Consider the following 25,019-nt stretch of genomic DNA (forward strand, 5'->3'; position numbering starts at 1 on the left):
TAAAAATTCAGTAGGAAAGCAATTGGTATGAAATTATTTTAATGATGCTAATTATCGTAATGACACTTATTTTCTAAGCACTTATTCACACGTAGTGGTGAAATTATAAACAAATGATTAGGCAAATTTATGAACTAAGAGTTAAAAAAATACATAAATATAGGATAAATTTCTTTACATACAATACATTCCAGATCTTTAAACGTAAATTTTTTAGATATAACTTATAAAATTTTCAACGCCCACTGCTATGCAACCTGTCATACGTTGCTGCGAAAAAGCAGCGACATTAATTGGAATCGCGAATTTGACAGTTGCAAAATTGCATTATCGCGTCCATAAACGGGCTCTTTTTTTCACCCACGCGAGTATAATATCAATAAAATATCTAGTTCAAGTATAATAAAATATAATATTGTTTAATCGGTTCTCTAAAGCTATTTAGAAAATTTTTCACAATGAAAACAGTAATTAAAACAAAGTAATAAAGTAAAGTGTAAAAAATGGGAATGTCTAATGTGCGTAAATATAATTATACAAAGGCAATCAAGTATATATAATATTAATTTAATACAATTTGAAATATGTAATTTACTACAATTTAAAACTGCGGCGTGCTGTTGCACACATCTCATATCGTACTTGCCACCGCTACGGCGCGCATGCGCGAGCCCATCTGTCATCGCTCAGTCGCGCACAGCTGACGCGCGTGGCCGAGCGCGCCATCTGACATCGACGATGACAGGCGCGTGGAACGTACGAGTGGAAACGTGCCGGCCAACATCATCAGGTCACGTGACACTGGCATATTGATACGTGTCGGCGGGGTGAGCCACGACTCTGCTACGCTTTGCCAGTCGAGCGTATACGCGGCCGCTTTTTCGTTCGTTTTATGACAGAGGAGGAGAGAGCGTATTCTCGTGTTCCTGTGCGAAGGACGGTTATTCGGGCCATAGTGCTAGTCGCGTAGGCATCGAGGCAAGATGGGATGTGAGTATATTCGTCCTTTATCAGTCAGAAATATCCTCTTTTCGCGTATGTTGCCTTAGCCGCAACCTCTGTCGTTCGTAACCTCTCTCGCATAACCGTACAACATATTGTTGGCGACGCGAATTGTTGCCTCGACGTACGTGCGTTTCCACCCGCGGATGTCTAACGTCCTTCCTCTTTCTGTTTTCAGTCAAGTTTCTCGAGGTGATAAAACCGTTCTGCAGTATACTGCCGGAAATAGCGAAGCCGCAACGAAAGGTAAGGCCACGCGAGCTATTTCTGTCTTCTGTCTCTCTCTCATATTTACAGTTTCGTGTACCGTTTTTCCTCAATTCCTCGATTACCCCCGGTGTGTGCGAACCCTGAGACCGGACGAAATATTGATCCTACCAGCTGTTTATGATATAATACCCAATGCAAAGTTATTTCTGATTTAAAGAAGATAAGCTTACAATTATTGTTTTTCCACAGATCCAGTTCAGGGAAAAAGTATTATGGACTGCAATCACATTGTTTATCTTTCTAGTATGTTGCCAGGTAAGTTGATAAATTACTAATTGTTAAAGTTAATTTAAAGAAAATATATTTATAGATAAATGCCGATATATAATTTTGTTATTTTCAGATTCCATTATTTGGAATCATGTCTTCAGACAGTGCAGATCCATTTTATTGGATCCGTGTGATACTTGCGTCGAACAGAGGAACCTTGATGGAATTGGGTATCTCACCAATCGTTACTTCCGGTCTTATTATGCAACTTCTGCATGGTGCGAAGATCATCGAAGTTGGTGATACACCCAAAGATAGAGCATTATTCAATGGTGCACAGAAATGTAAGTACATTAAGTTAAGTTTATTAATTATTCATCATTAATTTTAATATAAAGATGGGATAGAAGAAATAAATATTAATATGTTCTCTTTAAAAATGTTCTTTAAAAAAGGCTAATGATGTTAAAGCGATTTGAGACCTAACTAAACATTATACAAAGAAATCTGCAAATTTATTTAGCTAATTATTATATTTTAATTAACAAAGATCAAAATAGATATTCCAATAGATTAAAACTAATTCTTTTATGGATAATAGCCTTTATAATATCTTCAAATTTTAATATAATAAATATGATTAAATATTACTATTATTAAATTTAATTGCTAAAATATTGTAAATATTACTTGTCTTTTTTTTTTCACAGTGTTTGGCATGGTTATCACTGTTGGGCAAGCTATTGTTTATGTAATGACTGGAATGTACGGAGATCCAACTGAGATTGGAGCTGGAGTTTGCCTTTTGATTATTATCCAACTATTTGTTGCTGGACTTATTGTATTGTTATTGGATGAACTTCTTCAAAAAGGATACGGCTTAGGCAGTGGAATATCTCTCTTCATTGCTACTAACATTTGCGAGACTATTGTTTGGAAAGCATTCTCACCAGCCACGGTTAACACTGGTAATTTTATTCATTATTAGAGGAAAATCATGTAACCTATATAACATACAAAAATATTTCTCTTGACATATTTAAACTTTAATATATATTGATTAAAGTTATATTTTTTTATGTCTAATAGGTCGTGGTACGGAATTTGAAGGAGCTGTAATTGCTTTGTTCCACTTGTTGGCTACCAGACAAGACAAAGTTCGTGCCCTTCGAGAAGCATTCTATAGACAGAATCTTCCAAATCTGATGAACCTTCTTGCCACCATTCTAGTGTTCGCTATTGTTATCTACTTCCAGGTAAGTTGAACATAATCTAACAAAAGATTGTATTGTGTGTGTGAATAATTAAATTCTAGAAATCAAGAAATCTTGCTTGTCAGATCGATTATTATTTTATTATTAAACTATCTATAGGGCAATTTTTTACATTTATGCACATATTTTATTGTGATGATGATTATATTGAAAAATGCATTACTTTTAGGGCTTCCGTGTAGATCTTCCGATCAAATCCGCCAGATATCGCGGTCAATACAGCAGCTATCCGATCAAACTATTTTACACCAGTAACATCCCGATCATCTTGCAATCAGCCTTGGTGTCCAATCTGTACGTCATCTCTCAGATGTTGGCCGTTAAGTTCCAAGGAAATCTCATAGTGAATCTGTTGGGTGTTTGGTCGGATGTCGGTGGCGGTGGTCCTGCCAGATCGTATCCAGTCGGGGGACTATGTTATTACTTATCACCACCGGAATCGGTCGGTCACATTGTTCAAGATCCCGTCCATGCCGTACTCTACATTCTTTTCATGCTCGGCTCCTGCGCCTTCTTCTCCAAGACGTGGATCGAAGTTTCTGGAAGCTCGGCGAAGGATGTTAGTACAAGTCTTTCGCTAAAAAAAACAAAGTAAATTTTTTTATACATAATATAAAAATCACTAACATGTTAACATTTGCAGGTTGCCAAACAACTGAGGGAACAACAGATGGTGATGCGAGGCCATAGAGACAATTCCATGATTCGCGAACTGAACCGGTATATCCCGACCGCCGCAGCGTTTGGCGGCCTGTGCATTGGAGCTCTTTCTGTGCTGGCGGACTTTCTGGGTGCGATTGGTTCCGGTACCGGTATCTTGCTGGCTGTCACCATTATATATCAATACTTTGAGATTTTTGTTAAGGAGCAAAGTGAAATGGGTGGCATGAGCACGTTACTTTTCTAAACTTAGCTCCACTATAGATTTGAAAAGTAAACTTTTTTTTAATTTTCAAAAACATAATTTATTGTAAGGTAAGAAAGTTTTGGTCGAATTGGCAGAGTTGTATGTATGTGAAGAAGTATGCGTGCTATGTGTGTGTATGTGTGTGTATGTATGTCAAGCTCACAAGATGTAGACATACACTAATGCCAATCAGAGGTTTCCTTTCCCCTTTTCGCGTTATACATAAAGTTGCACATATTTAACTTATTATTGATATATTGTTGATTCTATGCTCAAAAGATTATACTGTCAATAACTTTTCAAAAAAAAAAAAAGTCTATATGTGCTTCTTTTGTAAGACGTATCAACGTGATTATTGAGACACACGATATATTTTCAAATCTATTTAGAAAATAATACAACTATTTTATGTTACATTTATGAGCTCTTGGTTTACGTGTCATGAGAGAATGTACTCTTTATTTTTACATTAAACATTAATAACTATGCTATGTGTCAAACTGTACACAAAGCATTAGTCTGACTAAGGCAAGAACGTACATTGACAGAGTGTAGGGAATAAGAACTCAAACATATAACAGTTAAAATGCTCGCAAAATGCAATCGCGAAAGATATCTTGCGATCAATAATATCTTTCGTAAAACGAGCAATGTGTACATAGTAAGAAAGTAATTGAATATTTTCAACATTTTTTACTAGCGTTTTTTGGGCTCTGCGACATGACAAGAGCCGCGTGAAGACTCAATCGCATACATACGAGTAAAATCGTGACGTTTATATTAATTGAACCGATATATGATTACGAATATAGTCATCTCAGTCAGGACGAGACACCCACCTAGGGTATTCGTACAGCAATTCGAACAGCGTTCGTTCATCTTGGGTACCATTCCTTCCTGTATCAATAATAATAATATGAAGTAAGTTAATATTTGTTTCATATATATATATATATATATAAAATATGTATTTAGAAGAAGAGAAGAGAATGTGCTTTTATAAATATTAACACATTTTTTTTTGTCTTCCTTGTTTCATCCTTCCTCAAATATTTCATCGACTATGTCACATGTGGTATCATTTCGTCATTCGTTTAATAATATTAACTCAAGTAAATTTCTATTCATTAATTGTCATTAATCGAGAATAATAAAACGCGCGACCGATCATATACCATTAAGAAAAAAAAACAGATTCATGTGTTATGTAATATGTCATATACATAAAGCAGAATGTATATATATGCAAGAAACTCTAGTAAAAATTACTTCCTATTTTATACAATGTGTAATTGTGTCGTTTTCTACTTTATACGTAGAATTGTTATAAGAGATATACATGAATTATAACTACTGTTATAGAATATTAATATGTATAACAGGGAGAAGAAAAAAAAAATACTAAATGTACTTACTGTTAATGGTGTACTTACTGTCAATACACGAAATTTGCGAAAATATTTGAACTTTAATATTTATATAAATTTTGAAAAAAAAAATAATACAAATCTCGTATTTCTTTTCTTATAAAATACATGTATTTTCAGTTGGCGCATACATTATCTTGATTTAATATTATATCAAGTACAGTCATGTATATCAAATATTTATATATATATATATATACACCTTGTTTTCTTTAATTTATATAAATGTGTATGCGTGTATGATATAATATAGTTTCAAATTATAATTTAATGTTATTTCTATCAAGAGAGTGCTATTTACAAATGCAATGATACATTAATTAAAATCGATTTGAATCTCTGTCCGATATGTATACTCTCTCTGAATATTATTTATTTTCATTATAAAATAATGTCGAGTATAAAGATCCTAAAGTATGAATATTTGCCAGCAATACTAAGCGGAGAGTATCTGTAAAGCGTGTATTGGGCGATGACGTATCGATGTCCCTCCAAGCTATATTGGCGCCTTCGCTGCGCGTGAATAACGCCGGAGACGGTACATTCTCGCGCATGTACGCCCATAGACATTCTCTCATTATCGTATTTATCTGCAATGCAAATTGGAGATACCGTTTATCAAGTGTATCTTACTGAAATATCGATTGCAGGAATCGAGAATTTGTACCTGGTGCGGCTGTAAAACGGGCAGAAGGTCCCTAATACTCGCCAATGGTGGCGGTAATAATTGGCCAAGCGCCATTATATTGACGAGCGAAACGCCTTCCTCCGTATTCCAATTAGCCATCACGGTTGCGGTGATGCCTCTCAGTAAAACGGAACAATACGCTAACGCTGGTCTGTACCAGGCGGTCAATTCTAGCAACGTCCATAGTAGAGGTACATCCTTAAACTTGCGACGGATTTGCAAATCCCTCTCTATCGTCACCTGTCACACAATCGAAATCGTATTATTTCATTGCACCGTAACAAACGGCTTAACAGAAGCCATTTTAGCTGAACAATGAAAATTACTTTTGTAAACTCCTCGTCAGGCCATGGGAGGCCATTGTACATAACGTCAGGGGACACCAATTCAACCAACAACAAGCTAACCATTGTCAGAGCGTCCAAGTTGACAGGATATCGCTCTGACTCCTGGTTACTGCAACAAGCCTAGAAAATATTCAAACTAACCGTTAGGCTGTTTAATGCATATGATAAATTTTTTTGTTTGTCGAATTTCTCTTTACCTTTATAACGTCTATTAATAACATTTTGTTCAAGGCTATAGTTTCCTTGTCGATTGAATTCTCCTGCAATGGTTTCCGCGGACCGTGTCCTATCACACCAGCGTGAAACACCGATGAATGTCGCTGTGCCAACATAGTACTCGTTACCTGCAAAAGAAATCATATAAATAAATAAAAAAATATATATATTTATATATATATTTATATATTGTATATAAATATATATCAAATCAATTCACAATATTAATAAGATGTTGCTACATATGCAACACATCTATCATTTATAAGATTTTTTAAAATCATATTTTTGTATATCTTTGCATATATATATATATATATATATACCTGTTTATGATTTTGATGTAACAATAATGGCTCTTCGAAACGGGGTTCAAATTTTTCCTTTGCACCAAAGTACTTTGCCTGCTCGTTATCGATACTGTTCCCTAGTATCTCTCTGAGAGCCAGCACACGCGCGCAAGGAGAATAACACGTCAGATCCTTCAATAAGTGACAAACCATCTTCACTCCTTGTTCCTTTTTTATGATATCTAAGGAAAGTGGATTATTTTTTATATTATTGCCTAGAGAAATGAAAGACATTTGATGGTTTTATTTACCTCTTTGTGCAATGCACAGAAAGAAATATTGGATGACTGCCCTTGTCAATTTCAGTACGAGTTCCACATTGAGAATATAATCTTTTTCAGACGTGCTTAACAGATCCAACAAAATAACGATATCGTTGGCCAAGTCGAAGTCGTCGGTTCTCATCAACAAAGAAGATATTTGATACAAATTAGATCTAAGGGCTCTGGTAATCATCTTCGATTGTAAAATCGCCGCCTTATTTGACTTTTCCCACCTTAATGAAATATATAAAAGAAATTACAATTATCATATCAAACTATGTATATGTAAAATATGCATCATTATGTGAAATATTATTGATATACTTGCTTTAACATTATAGTGAGATTTTTAAATAACTGTCTCGAATCCTCCTCATTTATGACATTTTTATAGTATATCTCTCTAAGTGCTTGTTCCAAGATCTGCGTAAGATAATCGTGACCAGCAAGGATGTTTTCGGTTCCAGATTTGTTCGCGGGAAATAGTACAATGTTGTTGGTGATAAGATGTATCAGGGCTGCGAGATGGAACGTCGTTGGCGCCTTCACCAGCATGTGGGACGCCATAGAAACAACTATGTTTGGACTTTGACTTCTCAGAAAGCATAACAATCTAACAGCCGTTTGCACGCGTAGTGGATTGTAGTTCAATAACATTGGCACTAACATCGATATCTCTTGTTTGACAGAACTCAGGAGAGCAATATTGGTAGATTGCGGTCCGTGGGTCCTCAATAAAAGATCTATTTCTTGTAGAATCAATTCCAGTATCTCTCGACAGACATTTTTCACACTTTGCGCCGCGTTAACGCTGTGATAGCCGACGTTGCTCGTGTTTAGACTCGTATCTAGTAGAATATTGATTATTTGCGATGCGCCCTGTTCGCATCCTAACACCAGGTGCACCATCAAGTCTATTAAGGCTGCTGGTTGATTGTTGAAGTATTTGCACCAGTCTGTTGCAAACAATGCCAGACGCGGTATGACATCGGGTCTCACTGTAAAAATTTATATAGTTAATCATAATTCACAAAAAAATATAATTTCTACTTAGAAACTTACATGTCTGTAACACATTGTTGGTCATCGCTTTCAAAAGAGTTTGCGAGAGCGAGGCTAGATTCAAAAGAAATGGTACCGTGGCCAATTTCTGTTTTTTGGTATCTTCATCAAGATTCACATCTTCGTCTAAACTCCACTATAAAAAAATTATAACAAGTACATCAATTAATTTTCAAATTGGATACTGATATATGCCTATATTTTTTTAGCAACAATGCTACAACGTATAACAATCTGTCAAAGCTTGCCTCAAACAAATCTAGCAGGGCTTTTCTGATATCTTGAAAATGGCTACCTGCCAAATGTCCCAATATGCCTACAACGGAATTTAATTTTGGATTCTTAACATTATGTTCATAGCCCATGGCACAAAAATCTTTCAATCCGCATGATAGCACCCTAGTGATCACAGTATTCGGAAAACAGCTGCCCACATGAGCAACCACCCAATCAAAATATGGACTATGAAGCACGCTAGTATCTAACAAGGCTTTAATACAAGACTCTGTGTCAGAGTGCATAAGACACTGCAAACACTGCGCCGTAATGTCTATCAGGGTTCGCGTTGCACGGCATGACATCCACTGCTGCAGGAAATCATTGATCCCAGCATCGACAGGCAAATTGCGACGTTTTGAATAATCAGAGGACACTTTGCCTGTGAAAGAAATGTGTTAGTCGAAATTGTATTTCACTTTTGTTCTACTGTACATCAAATATATACCGAGTAAATCCAACGACCATGCTGATATGATAGGCGCCCAGGCTTCTGGGTTTCCATTTATAAAACTGCTTAGAACAGTGTGAATCTCTGCTATGATGCTCTCTTCAGCTATCGGTACATTTTGATTTGTCTACAAAAATTTATATTATTATTATTATATTTCATATTATTTTATATATTATATATCATTATTATTAATTTATATTATTGTTGACATGTTTGTAAGGGATTTGAACGAAGGGTGTTATTGACATACCTCGATCTGACGAACGTATTTGGACACGGCGGCGAAAAATACATTGCAAAAATATTCGAGTACGGCGTCCCTGGCCGCGGGTACGTTTTTCAGCAGAAATAACGCCGTACGTGTCACATCTTGCGTGTTCGCGCTGTGAGAAGGCCTAGACACGGCACCGGAGATAAATTTTCTAACCTCGGCCAGAATGTCCTGGGGCGACAAAGTCGCCGAATTGTGCAGCATTCTCGAATTGTCAATAATAATGCTTCAGTTATCAAACATCGGGCAATTGTATTCGCATTTCCAATTAATTCGATCAAATTAAATTCATCGAATCAGTGTCAAAAGCACTGTGGCATGGTCGATTAAAAGGTTATATTGCTCTCCATTTTTATATATATATATATATATATACAGGGTGTTCAAAAAATATGTATCTACTTTGGTGTAAAAAAAAAGATTTTCTTCAGGGAAATTTTTGTTTGTAAAATTCTATGAGTGATCTCTTCGCTCTTGGTTATATTTTTTTTATAAAAAATTATAAAATATATTTATAATTATAAAAAAAAGAATTGGAGTAATAGTTCAATACACTTGGAATATAAGATTAAAAACTTATATTTAAAAGATTAATATTATAAAATGTCTTGTTTCAACTAACTTATATGTATATACTTCAGATATAAATAACGAGGAAGGAATTATTCTTGAGAGTGAAAGGCCAGTCTTCAAATAGTCATAAAATGTAAGTATACAAATGTAAAAATCAGAGAATATAAAATTTGATCATCACACCAAGAATGTTTTAACGTCTCTTCTTCTTCTCTTGTTTGCGTGGCCGATGAGGTCTCCTTGGTGTTACTTGAGGACTGTTTTCAGAACATTCTACATCACTTGGATCATCCTGCAATTGTAACAATTATTACAGTAGGCATAATGAACAAATTACATCCTCAGCAACTTGACATAATCACAAGATGATACCTTTAAAGCTGCCACACCATCGGATGGACCTGCCTGATATATTACTATGGATAACAAGCATATAATTTGGAATACTGCGCCAACATAGAGGCCAAATCTCAACAATTGCTCAAACAGAGTTTCTTCTGCCGGCAGTAAAAGGCGTTTGAACTGTGGATCTGCATCCGCCATTTCTACAAATGAAAAAAAAATATTAGTTGAATGATCATTTTCACTTATACCAGATTAGATAAAAATTTATTATATAGTAAAGAAGATAATGTATTTGTAAGTTGTGTTTAAACTCGATCAAACGATTATTTTTCATTGAAAAAAAAATGCAATAAGTACTGTTATACTCTCTTATAATCAAAATTAAAACATTACTTCAACATTACACCGAAATATCATATCTCGTTCGAATAGAATTGCGGACGCGTTCATAATGATTCGAAACATCCGGTCATTCGCGAATTCATTCTCTTGACGCACTATTATTTTTTTCTCTTTTTCAATGACATTCCATTCTCTTTATTCGTACTTTTTCTTTCCTCGTCCAGGGAATCTCGCGATTCTTTCGAACGATCTATCATATCTCGCCAATAGGAGCAATTTTTCGATGATACCTGCTGATACTTGCTTAATCGCGTCGGTACATGGTGTTCCGCGATTGTTTATGGGTGTTGGGGATATACATGTATGTACGAGGGTCCAGGAAATCAATAACAAACGACCGGCGACGACGATCGCCGAATTTCACGCGAAGCGACAAATAGTGCCAACATTACGATGCGCTCCTTTTTTTTTCTTTTTTTTCTTTTTGGCAACTGTCGTCGCTGACAATCGCGAGTGACGTTTCGTAGAGCGAACACGACTTTTTTTTTTTCAGGATCGGCACAATAATCGGAGTCGCGCTCCCTTCTGTTTTCGCGCCGAATGCAGCCGAATCTGCTCGGTTAGCTTCGGCCTCGGGGTCATCTCCCCCCCTCTGCCCCTTCGTCTAATACAGCGCATGGCGATCGTGCCTGCCGCGCTCGCCGCCGGATGGCGCTGCGCACGCGCGTCACGACATCTGTCAGCGGGCGCGAGTACGCCGAGCCAGCTGAGCATCTGTCATCGGCTCGAATTTATACGCGAAAGATTTTATCTCGTCTCGTCGTTTGTTACGCGCGCGCGACACTCGCATCTTGGATTTGTTTGTGCTAGAATTTAATAAATTGCAATTTGTGTGCAAATGAAGGACATCGAGGCCGAAGACGGCCAAATATCGCGCACAGGCGGATCCCAGCCGGTTTGAATTTCGCGCGTCGCGACGAAAGCGCCGGAAAGCTAGCTGGGTCGGAGGCTTGGTCGCTAGCAAGTCCGTGGATGTGAACCTTTGTTTTGTACATTTGCACAAAAGTAATGGCTACCATCTCTAGTTTTCGATTAATGTTTTCCGCGGAGAGCCCGGATTCCCGTGTTTATCGCGGTATTTAATAACGCAAGATCGGCTTGCGCAACGCGTCGGCGTCGCCCGCGATGCATGCGGTATCCGTACACGCGCTGTTCCGACTGCCTTAGTGTCATTTTCGTCGAAAAATGCCTGTGTTTACATCCGAGTTACGACTGAGCTTCTGCGTTCCTGTCACATTAAGGTAAGCGACGCTTTCGCGGATCCTTAAATGTCCGGCAGTGCGACGGGGCCTGGATCGCGAGAACTCGTCCGCAGAAACGCGACGGAGTAGATACTCGTCGACGACACGTACTCTGTCTTCGTCGTCGGCGACGACGACGACGACGACGACGACGACGACGACGATGATCATCGTCGTCGCTCCTCGTCCTCGTACTACTCGCCCTAGGTATATACCTATTAAAAGTCGCGAGTTTTAATCCTCGTTTAGCCCCACGACCGGGAAATCGCGCGAGTGTTCGCGAAATTGTCTCGAGAAGCCGAACGAGAGTCCGTCGTACTTAACCAAAAAAAAAGTTTCATCCTTGCCCGAAGACGGGGCTGCTGCGACGCGGATCCCGGCCTGAGAGAGAAAGAGAGGAACGGGAAAACGCGCTGGTCGCGGTCATCGAATCGTCCTCGTCCTCGAGAAATATCCCGCGGGATATAATCCTGTGCATACGCAATTTTTCGTCCCGGATGGTGGCAACAATGCCTGGTAAAATGGTGAGCGAGGGCAGGTCAAGCACACGCATCGCGAAATATTTCGGCTCGCGTTTCTTCAAATCGCAAAATACTTTCTTCCTCCGATTACATCGTGATCGCGTATTTCGATTTAAATGATTTTTAGGGGAGATAATCCATACATTTTCATCTTTTCCACAACTGAAAAAATCTTTTGGATTCTTTTATATTGAGAGAGAGAGAGAGAGAGAGAGAGAGAGAAAAAGAGAGACTATATACACAGTCTGGATAAAACAATCTTTGAATCCTGTAATTGTAATGGATTACTGCTTTTTTTTTTCTTAAGGACACTAGATGAATAATATTCTTGACTTTCACAATTTCATCTGTGTTATCTTATATCTCCAGACAACAGATAAATGTCTTTCTTTATTTCTATTCTTTATTCTATTTATTCGTTAAATCAATTATTGTATTTATTCATAAGTTGGTTTTAGGTATCTTGTCAAGTCTAAATCCAATGGAGGTTTCTTGCGGCATTAATAGAATAATTCAATCATCTTAAATAAAAACCAAAGCATCTACTGTACCTCTTTAAAAGATACTTAAGTTTAACTATAGAAAGGTAAGAAACAACACAAGAAATATAAATACCCATGCAGCACGAATGATAATAGTTTTATTAGCATATAAAACTGTTTTACTGCAAAAACATAAATAGATTCAATGTATACAATTACAAGGACAAATCCTTCACTAAATTTTTATCATTACGATTCAAAATATATACAAGAATATTTTTTTTTCCCCTAATAAAATGTGTTGAGTCAAACATATTTGTCCAAAGATACTCTCAGATAATTATATTTATCTTAAATTATCAACAAACCAATGTCAGGATAAAATAACACTATGTAAATAATCATAATATATTAGGGCATTCTTTTTATATTAAAATTTTTTTTAACACAACAATTTTGACAATTATTTTGTTTTCCATGTTAAGGATAAATGTCGGTGTTTACAGTTAAAAAAAAAAAAATGATGTCAATTATAATTTTGTTAGAAAATGAAGATTTTATAGATCTAACCTAAGCGATTAGAAGAAGCAATGAATGACGATCGAAAAACTATTTCACGGCGGGAATAGAAAAATGTTGCCAGGCGGCGCTCGTTTCGCTCGTTGGCGGCCATATTGCCAATTTGCCCTGCCCGTCCCCCGACCACCCCTCGCCCGACTACCCCTCCGCCCCCGCGCACGCGTACGATGGCCTCTCACCAGCCCTCCACTCGTCCACCTTTATAGGATCTTTTCACGAGTGCACGATTCCTCGTACTCTTGTCTCTTCTATTTTCCCTCTCGCCGGCATTTTTTCTCTCTCTCTCTCTCTCTCTCGCTCTCTCTCTCTCTCTCTCTCTCTCTCTCTCTCTCTCTCTCTCTCTCTCCACGCCAAGTTTCCTCGTTCTTGTCGCTATGAAAGCATACCCTTTAGGCATATTTAGTGCGTCCTCGTGTTCAGACAATTAGTATGACAAAAGTTGAACCGCGTGAATCATATATAATATATACACGGAGAAATTTCAAGATTTTTCTGACATATGTTCTCTCAGAAAATATACATCTTGGGAAAACCTGGAATTCTCAGGGAATTAAAAAAAATTTTTTTTTTTTTTGTGAAAATATAATCCTTGATTTAATCTTATATATTGTAAATTATAAATTTATATCTATTTCTATTATATGTTCGATGTCTTTACAAAATATTGAATGTGCAATATATATTCTTTATTTTAATTTTTAGTGATAAAAAAGACGAAAGTGTTGGATATAAGTTGAAAATTTTTATCTTAATGAAAGCTATTCAATTTTTTTTTTTTTTTTTTTTTTGCTAAATTTTCAATACATTTGTAAATTTAGCACTTCTTTATTTTTTCCTTCGTATTACGTACGATAAAAAAACAATTATTTTAAAAAACCGCATCAAAAAAGTATCTTGAATTTTGAATAAAAATACTGAAGGATCAGAGAACTTTTTTTATGAGATTCGAATAGACACTCTGTCTCGGAGCGAGATAGACAGCTGGTCTGATGACACAAAAAAATCAGCGACGTTTGACTGCTTCTCATCACGCATTGTCACATAGTATATTTTTCTTATCTTATTACTTTGACAAATCGAAAAGAAGTCTCTATAAATTTTTACTGCTTTTCGAATCACAGACAGATCTGTTGTACATGGTGTTCGACATTAGGCAAAGAATAAAGTGTCATTTCGCGTTTCAGGCCCGGATATAATAAAATTTCGTTCGAAATCCGTGTCCCTTTCCCGTTCCGGGATTCCATTCGCCGTGAGATTTATCCGCGAAATGTTGGCCACACTCGTTTCATCCACTCTTCTACCCCGGATTTACATCCGCGCAGATCTATATTCCTATTTTTAGACAAGCAGCGCGCACACGCCGGGCCGACTCCGAGCCCCGGTGCCACGAACGATACGCCGGAAGTGAAATATTAAACAAGACGGCGCGCTGTCTATCCGCGCTATAACCGCTGCACTTAATCACCGTTCTAGTAACGTCATTGAAGAATTTAACGCGATGCCAATCCATCTATTTTATTTATTTTTTTTTAAGAGACGGAGAGAGAGAGAGAGAGACAGGAGTGATCGCGCGAGCGCGCGGCTCAGGAAATAAATTATAAATTAAATTTAATGAAATGCATGCGTTAGCGATACTTTAGATAATAATTTTCATAATTTATCGGATAAATTTCCGCGAGCGGGATTGATCTCGCCACCAAAGTGTTGAAATCGGGAAGTTAATTAATAGGTCGATCTCGCGCTATCGCTTCGAGTGCATTCGATTAATGCGCTATTGATTTGCTTGACTCTATTACGCGGTGTGCATCCATGCACGAATCAATTATCGATCAGTTTATCCGAAGCCGTAGGCGCTGCTTTCACGGGTACTATAAACGCCAATTTGAACTGTGTTTCACAACACCGTACAACAGTCGATTACTTACAGTACATACTTTTTTTTTATGCAATGGGCGAAATAAACAGAATAGCGAAATATTTTCATCGAAATATATTCCTCTCAATGAGTTTTATGCAGCACATTTGTATAGATAAATTCTTCTATAATAATTTTATGAATTTTTAATTTGCAGAGTAGAATCAATTTCGGATAGTAAGAATTAAAAGTTGAAATAAAATGCAAAATTGCATACTTGACATTTAAATATTATACACTTTATTATAACAATATTACATTTCAGAGATTAAATCATTAAAATTGATTCTGATCGATCCGAACACAAGATAGTGTGATTATATTGGTATCTCTTTTTTTTCTTTTTAATCTGAAAATTTGTGCATTTAAATATTTTCTGTATCGACGACAAAATCGTCTTTGCGTGGGCGAGTGGCCGACGATGGTGTTCGCGAGGTGAAATCGTATCGACCGCGAAGGAAAGGAAGTCGCGCGAGTGAGCGAGACACACACACACAAACACACACACACACACACACACAGAGACAAAACATACATATAGAGTCAGATTAAACGCTCTTTGAATTTATTCTCATACAATTCACGAGAGAAAGCACAATAACAATATTATTATTATCGATATTACAATAAGGCGATAATACTATTATTGCCCTCACGGCCAAGAATATTATTTCTAAAGCATCGATGTAATAATTCTGCTCTTTGATGGCTAGAATTATTCAGCGTCCTTTCTGGTGTACTTTATTATTTTTATTTTTATAAAAAAGTAAATTTATAGGAAGGAGAGATAAATATAAAAGTTAAATATAATATAAAATTAAATATAAAAGTTAAATATAATAGCGATCAAATAGCAGGGTGTATACACTCTAGAAAAAAATGGAATTCTCAGAGAATTTAAAAAAAATTCTCTGTGATAATTTTGCTCTTATACTGTAAATATATTATAAATATATATCTATCCCTTGTTTATATTTAATGTTTTAACACAGTATTGAATATATGATAGATATTTTTTATTTTAATTTTTAATAATAAAAAATGAAAGTTATGAAAGTTAAAATTACATTAACGGAAGCTATTAAGTTTTTTTCAGTATATTTATATCTAATATTATTATCTAATACAATTGAAATTAAATTAGCCTTAAGATATTAAATATAAACAAAGGTAGATATATATTTATAATTCGCAATATTATCAGAGAGAATTTTGTAAAAAAATCCACGAGAATTCCTTGATTTTTTCAAGTGGAAAAAAATTCCCTGAAAATTAAGCGGCTTTGTATTTTTTCTTCGTATGAGCGAAAAGCATTAGAAAACGGGTACGATAAAAAAATTATTAAAAAAAAAATTACATAATAAAATGTTGAAAATATTCTTTTTATCTGGAATTTTGCAGAAAAATACCTGAAAGATAGGGAATTTTCTCACAAGGTTTGAATAGACACCCTCTAATAGTAGTTATTCAGTGAGACGACAGGATCTCTCTCTCTCTCTCTCTCTCTCTCTCTCTCTCTCTCTCTCTCTCTCTCTCTCTCTCTCTCTCTCTCTCTCTCTGATTTCGACGCCAAGCGTGTACGTCAGCAGCAGCGCCCGAGCCCGAGCCCGAAGAAGAGGCGGCCGCGAAGGGCATCGCGTTTCCCCTCACGCGGCTTTAACCTTAACCCGGGCCGTTTCGGCGAGCGATCGATAGGCTGCATTCTCTGCGGTCCGTCATCGCCGCCGTATGGATCCTAATTGCGGCGCGACTGGCGATTGACTTTTAAACCGGCACCGTGCATAATTCATGAGTCATGCAAATCCCAATCAGCGCGCGCGCGCCCCTTTAGCCCCGTTAATCCGATTCCCGCGATTGGTCAATTCCACGAGCGGATGGAATCGGTCAGGTAGCGGTCGCGTGTAACGCGCGTGCTTGCAAAGCTCTCGGCGAATTTCCCTTTTCGCTTTTCCCTTATCGCAGCATGAAATTCGGCTCTCGAAAGGATCTCGGGAGATGTTATTTTTTCAATCAAGTTTCGCTGAAAGAAAGAGGGAAAAGTATGACTGACATTTGAATCGAGTCTTCACGATGACGTTTCTGTCAAACGTTTTCCGAGCAAAGGTCGGCTCTACATTCGACTCGTATAATTGAACGGCAGGATGGTGAATTGCAATTTTTGCGGATTATTATCGACCGTCATTGCGAGGGTCACGATGTCGTGTGAAATCACGACGTCACGCGATAGAGGCAACGAAGAGAGAGCCAGAGCCTCTTCCATCAGTCGACGATTCTTACCGTCGATTATCCCCACGCGTCTTAAAATATCGGTCGGTCGTTTACCGGACGTTAAGAGATATGATTTATCAAGCAACACGTGCGATTATTCAACAGTTTGATACAATTAAAGATTATCATATCGGCTCGATTAATTTCGGCATTCGAATGTTTGGATAACAATCGTGACACGAAGTACTTGACATAATTCGAGAAAGTGCTTTCGGATTAATTAGTCAATAACTTTCTTAAACAGTTCACGGTTGTTTATACTTGATAATCATCTGCAAATTTTTTTTTTTTTTTTTTTTTTATAGTAAATTTAAAATATTTCAAATTTAATGGCTCAGCGGGATATTATTGTAACTTTATGTACGAGGATTAATAACTATCTCATCCTGACAAAGGGAAACTCAAACAAGATAGTTGTGACGTTATAATCACTATTATATCAGTGCGTATGCGCCAGTGCAAACAAACACGCGTTATCAGTGATCCGAGTTGTGAAAACATATAGTCCGGTTTTACTAGGGAAATCGCGTTTAAATCGTGGATATGCATCACGTTTTGATGACACGTTCGATTAAAGAGCTTATATTCGAGGTCGACATGCGTTTTTTATTAAGAAGTCGTACATTTTCTGTATTAATCTTTACTACGTCTAATAAAAGTGTCGATAGCTCTAAACTTGTACAATTAACATTTAAATGTTAACTAGTAATTAAAGTAGTAATAAATTAAATATTTAATTAATAAAATAAATATAAAAAATTAACATGACATATCTCTTTCTCTCGTTGACTTTTATTTTATTTCACGCATAATCGCATTTTTCAATCTCGTTAACGTAATCCCCGCCCCCCCCCCCCCCCCAGAAACTATGGCACGCAATCGATACAAAACATTTTTTCAAATGAAAAATGTCGTAGATAAAATTATATTTTTTAATTATAAAATTAATTTACAATTTACTTGGCTACTTGTAAGATATTATTTATCCATTTATTATGTACTTATTTATCGTTAGATACATATTACAGTTTGATTAGATATTTATAATTCTATGATACTTTAATTGAAATTATAAATTAATTGAAAGAAATTAAATTAAATTAAATTCGCGAATCTCAATATATCGATACTTTTTTTTTTTTCACACACTATAAATGTGAGAGGTGTACTTTCGTTTACGCGTGTGAATGTCGCGAATCACGCGCAATTGACTTGCGCATCGAACTGCAAGGATCTCGATGTGTTTCTGCGGGATGACGTCAGCGTGTATTACTGGCACGTGCAATTCTGACATCACACGAATTCGTGCCGTGTAATAAGTCGTACGCGGTCTCTGGCACGTGTTTTTTACGAAATTAACCACGGTCGTCTCCCTTACTCCCCTCCCCTTCCCCCCCTCTCTCTCTCTCTCTCTCTCTCTATATATATATATATATATATATATATATATATATACACACATATATTTCTCTCTTTCTCTTATCGATAATATTTTTGAAATAGATTACAGATATCGAATGTGTACGGTTACGCATTGATATTGACAGACGATTAATTTCCATATAATAATCCGAACACATCTGTTATAATATTTATCTGTTAAATTGTCTCATCTCGGACAATATATAGAGGGAGGATATTGTAATCATTATATCCGTCGATTATGCACGAAAGAGCGATGAAACGTACATGCAATATTTTACATTTTCGCGTATATCAGTAACACGCGACGATATCATAACGGCCTTGTTGCGATAATAAACACTTTACATGCGAATACATTTATATATTCGTTATGTGTATCACGATAAGGGAAAAATCGCGTTTACGATGCCCCTTTGTTGTACGCTCACCCCCGTGCGTTCACCCTTGAATTTGATAACAGTCGTAATACATCTGACCCTCCTTTTTACGTTGTAGACCAAAGTCGTGCGTAAGAAATTATTTATGCTCTTAATTAGATGTTACTGTACTTGGTACACGCAATTTTTTTTTATGTGATTTTTATGTTTGATTTATTGTTATAAATCTGTTTTGAATGTATTTTTATCGAACACTGTGAAAATAAAATTTGAAAGAGATAAAAATTAATCGTTCATAATATCTCGTCTGATTCGTATCACAAAACGAATAGAAAAAACTAATAACATGTATGATTCATATTTATATGAAACGCTAATTCTGAGTTCGATTTTTTTTCTTCATAATATCGTATGCGGAATTAATTTCTTAGAGTAGGTATTGAGGTATCGCAAGATTTTGTTCGTAAAATTCAGCATCCCTTCTTGAAGCTGTAAAAGTAATTAACGCTTATCCCGATTAATCTTTATCACGTGACTTAAATTTCCGCGGCCGAACGTCTTTGTAGCACGCAATATAGAACAAAATGGATCTTTCCCGACTGCGGGAAATATAATAAGTGGATTAAAAAAAATAAAATCATATATACACGATACAACGCACGTTATTATATCGATTTAAGCGCAAGTCCATATGTCGGCGCGTTTAACCTGATATTAGTATAATCGGTCGTTTATTCGATGAAACGTTCAATTTCTTCTAAATAATAGTGTGCGAATTCGAGGAAACGAAAAGCAGAAAACTTTTACGTTTAAAGATTTTTTAAAGATATTAAATAATGTATGGTAGAGAGATGATAATATTTATTATTATATATATTTTTCTTTTTTATTCATATATTTATATTATATATTTTATTTATATATTTTATATTGCATATATATATATATATATATATATTATATTTTATTTATTTATTTATAATTTTATTTCTATATTTAATTTAATATAGAGAATTTAATTTTAAAGACAGTGTAATCAATCACGATTATGTCGAATTTTTTTTTTTTCCTCCCAAAAAATATTGTTAGTTCTGAGATCGTGTCGCACTATGAAAATTTGAGCGCGTTATTATTTGTTGCGCAGTCGGCACAATTACTTCAATTCGTAATTGCCTCATAAATTAAGCCGCTTGTTAAACTACACCTAACGGAAATGTAGAGGACAATTCGCTATTGCGTGCGACGAATTAATCGACTTTATACGCGAGTCGCTATGTTAAATTTAAAAAAGAAAAAAAAAAAAAAAGTTTTATTCTTCCGCCACACAACTGTTTGACGTGAGCGTATTTTTATTAACACGCTTCGTCGCGTTCACGTGAGGACGCACGTTTATTGCGTCGCGCGCGCGTAACGGGCCGAACGATCACGTGTAGCGTAATGAACACGCGTGCGGATGTACATATATATATACATTGTGTGTGCATGCAACGGATGAGAAAAAGAAAAGATATCGATCTTCTATCAGCGCGTTTTTTTTTCTCACCCGGTGGAAATATTTCCGCGCGACTATCTTTCCATTTCCCAAAGCCCCTTTATGTATTTCTCTATCTGTCATTCCGTCAAAGTGAAAAGTTCACGCTCTCTCTTACGATTGCGTAAGGCATTTCCTGCTTCGTTTTCCGCCCCCGCCGATAACCTTAAGACGCTATCAACGCGTAATCAAACAACATTGGCTTTATGCTCTGATGTTTACGCATTGGAAAGTAGAAATAAATATCAAATTGTACAATAAGTTTTACTTATTGAAAAAAGGTCGTTAAATTATAACCGTCGAATAATAGAAGATTCAAATGTGACACTGTCAAAAAAAAAAAAAAAAAAAAAATGTAAAATATATGGTTTAGAAGATTATATAATTTGTTCGCCATCTCTTGGAGCGTTAATTTTCCAGAGAGAGGGGGGGGGCATGTGCTCGCTATCTTATCGCGTTGTTTAATTTTCGTATAACATGCCAATAAAATCATTTTTCTGCAATAGCGGATTCGCGATTAAATGTCAACGTGGTGTCACCCAGATGCGCGACAACCTGTATGTTATCGAGACGTATTTGAAATATGATGCCGTATCGCGGATAAGCGGAACACAGGGTTGTTGCACGAGAAGGAGAGAGCGAGAAAGAGAGAGAGAGAGAGAGAGACATGGAAAGAGAAGAACTTACGACTCGTCGGGGGTAACCTTGGATGTAATAGCGGAGGCGCACACAATGCCGGGTCGTCGTCTCTTTCGCGTCCTCCCTCCCGTCCTTCTGGGACACCCATGTTAATACTCGCGATTCGCTCGCGCGATATCGAACAAACATTGGTTTCCAATGGAGTGAATGGCATTCTCTCTCCAAATCTGTCATTTTAAATAAAGCACACGTGCGACTTTCTGTCAAAAAAAAAAAAAAAAAATAGCATCCGTTCTAATTTTGTAAACATTTCGGTATTCTGGGCGAGTATGACGGGAAATTATAGGTGAAGTTTTGTCGTGAGTTATATAAATCGCGTTTAAAATACGATCGCATATCGATCTACTCGCATTCGGTCCTTCCTCGCCGTGAGCTGGCATTCCTAAATGATTAATCCGTGGAACCGTGAAATTGTTATGGCGGTCGACTAGAAAAGAATCTCTTCACAATGTGACGTCCTTCTTTCATTAAACATATATCGTGATATATAAATGCTATATGATCGAATATACTATCATCACTTGAGCTTAATGATGTTCAGAAGTTAATTGATTTTTTTTTTTTTTTTTTCTAAAAGTAATCGTGTATCAATAGCAGTGCGAATTGAATCGTAGGTTGAATATGATTGATTTGTTTTTTTTTTTTTTCAAATTAATTATATAGATAAGATATACACTCAGAAATGCATGAAGAATAATAGCAATTAACTGCCGATAAGAAAGGTAATTCGAAATAGTTGAAACAATCGCAGAATTAAAGTCTGACATTTTTTCTTCTTCATCGATTTTTGCTCGCAAATCTTGCTTCGCGAAAGCTGAAACATCAAAGTAGATAAATAATAAATATATAAATGGTTTATTTAATTTTCTGGAATAAAGCCCTGAAAGTGAATGTCAATGAACTTAGAAGTAACATGGTGAACAAATATTGCTGCAATATTCTACTGAAAAGAAGCAAGGATGTCAAAGGTTACAATATCCTCTGGTAGGGAGTTCTACAGATAAATGATTTTTTTATATAAATCTCAGTCGGAACAAGATGATTCTAGAATTGAATACGAGTCTCTCGTGGACTTGAGAGGACGTCGACGGGTGAGGAAAAAGTAGGAGAGAAAGGAGAGAAAGAGAGATGTTGCTCGATGTCTATGCGCGCGTCGCACGCAAGGAACGCGGCCATCTTTCAGCGACTGACTGAACGAATGCGAAACCATCCCATATCGACCGTCGCAAAAGTACAAAAAAGGGGATGATTATTGCGAAAACCCCGATTTCTATTACGTCGAATATCAGGATAGAATTCTTCGGCCGTTGCTGCAACAGCGTCGCAATTAGGGATATAATACAGCAGGAGCTCCGAAAAACGTAGAACTTTTTTCCTTAATATATATATATATATATATATATATATAGGGGAAGTTTTCCCTGGAAAAGGGAAATTTTTTGCCTTGAAGAAATCAGGGAATTTGATTGAGATTCAGGAAATTTAAAAAATCTCTCTGATAATTTTGCTCTTATACTATAAATTATAAAAATATATATATATATATATATATTAATCTTTGTTTATATATTTAGAAACCGTGTGCGATAAAAAAAATTATCTTAGAAAATTGAAAAATATCTTTTTATCTTGAATTTTGAACAAAAATAGCTAGACATTTTTCTTAAACATTTGATAGACGCTCTGATTTATAAACATTGTTTTGATTAATATTATTATTGTTTAAAGAGAAAATTAGAGAGAGATTTCCCGTAAACGATAGGCATATGTATAGCGAGCACCGGCGAATGGATGGCATATCTCGACTCTCCTCGACTCGCGGTACATAACTACTTGCGGCTCTCGAGTAGCCACTCGATTCCCGCTGCAATCACTGCTATCGCGCGCGTCGCCCATTATGCGCGGTTCCCAGCCCGGCTCTATATTGCATTCCGAAATGCGCCGCGTGACTACCGCGTAAACCTCAAGAGTATGAAACTACGTCTGACATTATGCCTTCTCTTCTGTATTTCTCTCTCACGCTGAATTAACCGATAATTATATTCTACGCTGCTCCGATTTACTGTTCGAGATCGCGAGAAACCTCTGCTCCCTGGGAGCAATACTTTCTCATATTATTCCTTATTGAATTTTTTCCGAAACTATATTTAATCTATAATCATACAATAATATGAAATTATATTTTAATCTATTTTTTCAAAGATTTTAAATCGTATTTTTAGACAAAATGCAAAGCACATAGACGTGAAATTTTTTATTAAATTATTCTTATTGTTAGAATTATATATTTAATTTTTTTTTTTTTTTTTTTTTGAAGGATTTTAAATAATGGTTTTTTTTTAGAGAAAGCGCGAAAAGCGCACAGTCTTTAAATGTGAATTTACAAGGTGGTGTAATTTTCTCGTGGTAACGTTGGTACAATACAACCTCCATTGTTGCCCTAGAGTCTCACCTAGCCTTACCTACCCTTACTCTCCAGCTTATCTTCGATCGAAACAACTGTATACAATAAAAAAAGTACACAACATCGAAAAATAAGCATTCGCAAATAATGCTCTCCTTTTGTCTTATTTACTTAAATTTTATTTTGTTGAATGTATCATTGCAAATGTACAATTTAAGTCATTCGATTCATAGGTGGTTACTTAAACCCTTATTCAACGTATCGATGATTTATAAAAGTTGCTTTTAAAAACATTTCTAGGCAATTTTTATTTGTCAAAATAACGCCGCCCTTTTTTTATTTTATTCAGTGTTATTTCGCGATCAATGTGTTATTTATTTTACATCGTATCGTGATGGGTGATTTTCTCCTTCCCTCCTCCCCGCGTGTTACAAGGTGTCTATTTCGTGGAAAAACATGAAATGATCAGGGATTTTTTGTACCTGGAAAGATCATGAAATTAAAAAAAAAAAAAAAATTTATTTGACAATTTCGCTCTTATATTGTAAATGATTTACCGATAAGTCAAGTTGTGAATTATTTAAATTAAAATATATATCTGTTTCTATTTATAGATTCAATGTCTTAACAAAATATTGAATATGTAATACATTTTTTTTTGTAATTTTTAGTAGTAAAAAAATGAAAATGTTGCGGGTGAAAAATATTTATCTATTTAATTTTTTCAGGATATTTGCAACTCTAGCATCATAGAATGGCTCTATTTCCTTCGTACGAGTGCAAAGTATTTTATAAAATACAATAAAAAATTTCTTTTAGAAAACGACGCTAAAAGTCATTAAAATATTCTCTTTACTTGGAATTTTCAACAGAAATACCTGGAAATTTAGGGATATTTTCTTTTCTAAGAAACTTTCAGTAGTCACCCTTAAATCAACTAAATCAAATAAACAATCTTTCTTGCACTGTGTGTTAGCATCCAGCTCCGCGTCGCATTGTCTCTCGCATCTCGATACACTTCCAGCGACGTTTGCTCCATCCTGTTTCCCTCCCGTTTCCCCGTCCCTCCTTGTCCGTCTCTCCGCGACTTACCCGTCCCCTCTCCCCGCCCCTCTCCCCGCCCCTCTCCACCGCTCCCCAGCCGCTCCGTGAACCCGCAGCGCGAAGACAGCGCAAAAATGAAGAGAGGGCAGCGAGAGAGATACCGGTTATTGGCGGGGACTGGCATATTTCACCGGGT

At 36.2% G+C, this 25,019-nt stretch overlaps 3 protein-coding genes and 1 long non-coding RNA gene across 7 annotated transcripts; 2 read left to right on the forward strand and 2 right to left on the reverse strand.

Annotated features, from left to right (window-relative positions):
• Positions 1–816: 816 nt before the first annotated feature.
• Sec61alpha (SEC61 translocon subunit alpha) lies at positions 817–4,675 on the forward strand. Its single transcript, XM_072906206.1, has 8 exons — positions 817–990; positions 1,181–1,248; positions 1,462–1,527; positions 1,616–1,826; positions 2,193–2,450; positions 2,572–2,738; positions 2,926–3,315; positions 3,400–4,675. Exons 1-8 carry the CDS (start codon positions 984–986, stop codon positions 3,661–3,663), a joined length of 1,431 nt encoding a protein of 476 aa, XP_072762307.1. The 5' UTR covers positions 817–983; the 3' UTR covers positions 3,664–4,675.
• A 622-nt stretch (positions 4,676–5,297) lies between these two features.
• Omd (integrator complex subunit 5 omd) lies at positions 5,298–9,221 on the reverse strand. The gene is made up of 11 exons (XM_072906200.1): positions 8,997–9,221; positions 8,741–8,870; positions 8,265–8,674; positions 8,017–8,152; positions 7,283–7,952; positions 6,943–7,187; positions 6,668–6,873; positions 6,323–6,469; positions 6,105–6,245; positions 5,758–6,018; positions 5,298–5,680 (listed from the first exon to the last, which is right to left on the reverse strand). Exons 1-11 carry the CDS (start codon positions 9,219–9,221, stop codon positions 5,459–5,461), a joined length of 2,793 nt encoding a protein of 930 aa, XP_072762301.1. The 3' UTR covers positions 5,298–5,458.
• Positions 8,752–9,733, forward strand: LOC140673315 (uncharacterized). Its single transcript, XR_012048040.1, has 3 exons — positions 8,752–8,854; positions 8,967–9,350; positions 9,659–9,733. It is a non-coding gene; the product is annotated as an uncharacterized lncRNA (long non-coding RNA).
• Positions 9,607–10,871, reverse strand: LOC140673313 (protein anon-73B1). 4 transcript variants are annotated; one of them, XM_072906208.1, is made up of 3 exons: positions 10,483–10,871; positions 9,963–10,135; positions 9,607–9,882 (listed from the first exon to the last, which is right to left on the reverse strand). In XM_072906208.1, exons 1-3 carry the CDS (start codon positions 10,532–10,534, stop codon positions 9,784–9,786), a joined length of 324 nt encoding a protein of 107 aa, XP_072762309.1. In that variant the 5' UTR covers positions 10,535–10,871; the 3' UTR covers positions 9,607–9,783. The 4 variants fall into 4 exon arrangements, with proteins under 4 accessions (XP_072762309.1, XP_072762312.1, XP_072762311.1 ...); XM_072906211.1 differs by lacking the exon at positions 10,483–10,871 and adding an exon at positions 10,329–10,396; XM_072906210.1 differs by having other exon boundaries at positions 9,608–9,882; positions 10,582–10,871.
• Between the last annotated feature and the right edge of the window lie 14,148 nt (positions 10,872–25,019).

The sequence above is a fragment of the Anoplolepis gracilipes genome, chromosome 14, assembly GCF_047496725.1.
Source record: "Anoplolepis gracilipes chromosome 14, ASM4749672v1, whole genome shotgun sequence".
NCBI lineage: Eukaryota > Metazoa > Arthropoda > Insecta > Hymenoptera > Formicidae > Anoplolepis > Anoplolepis gracilipes.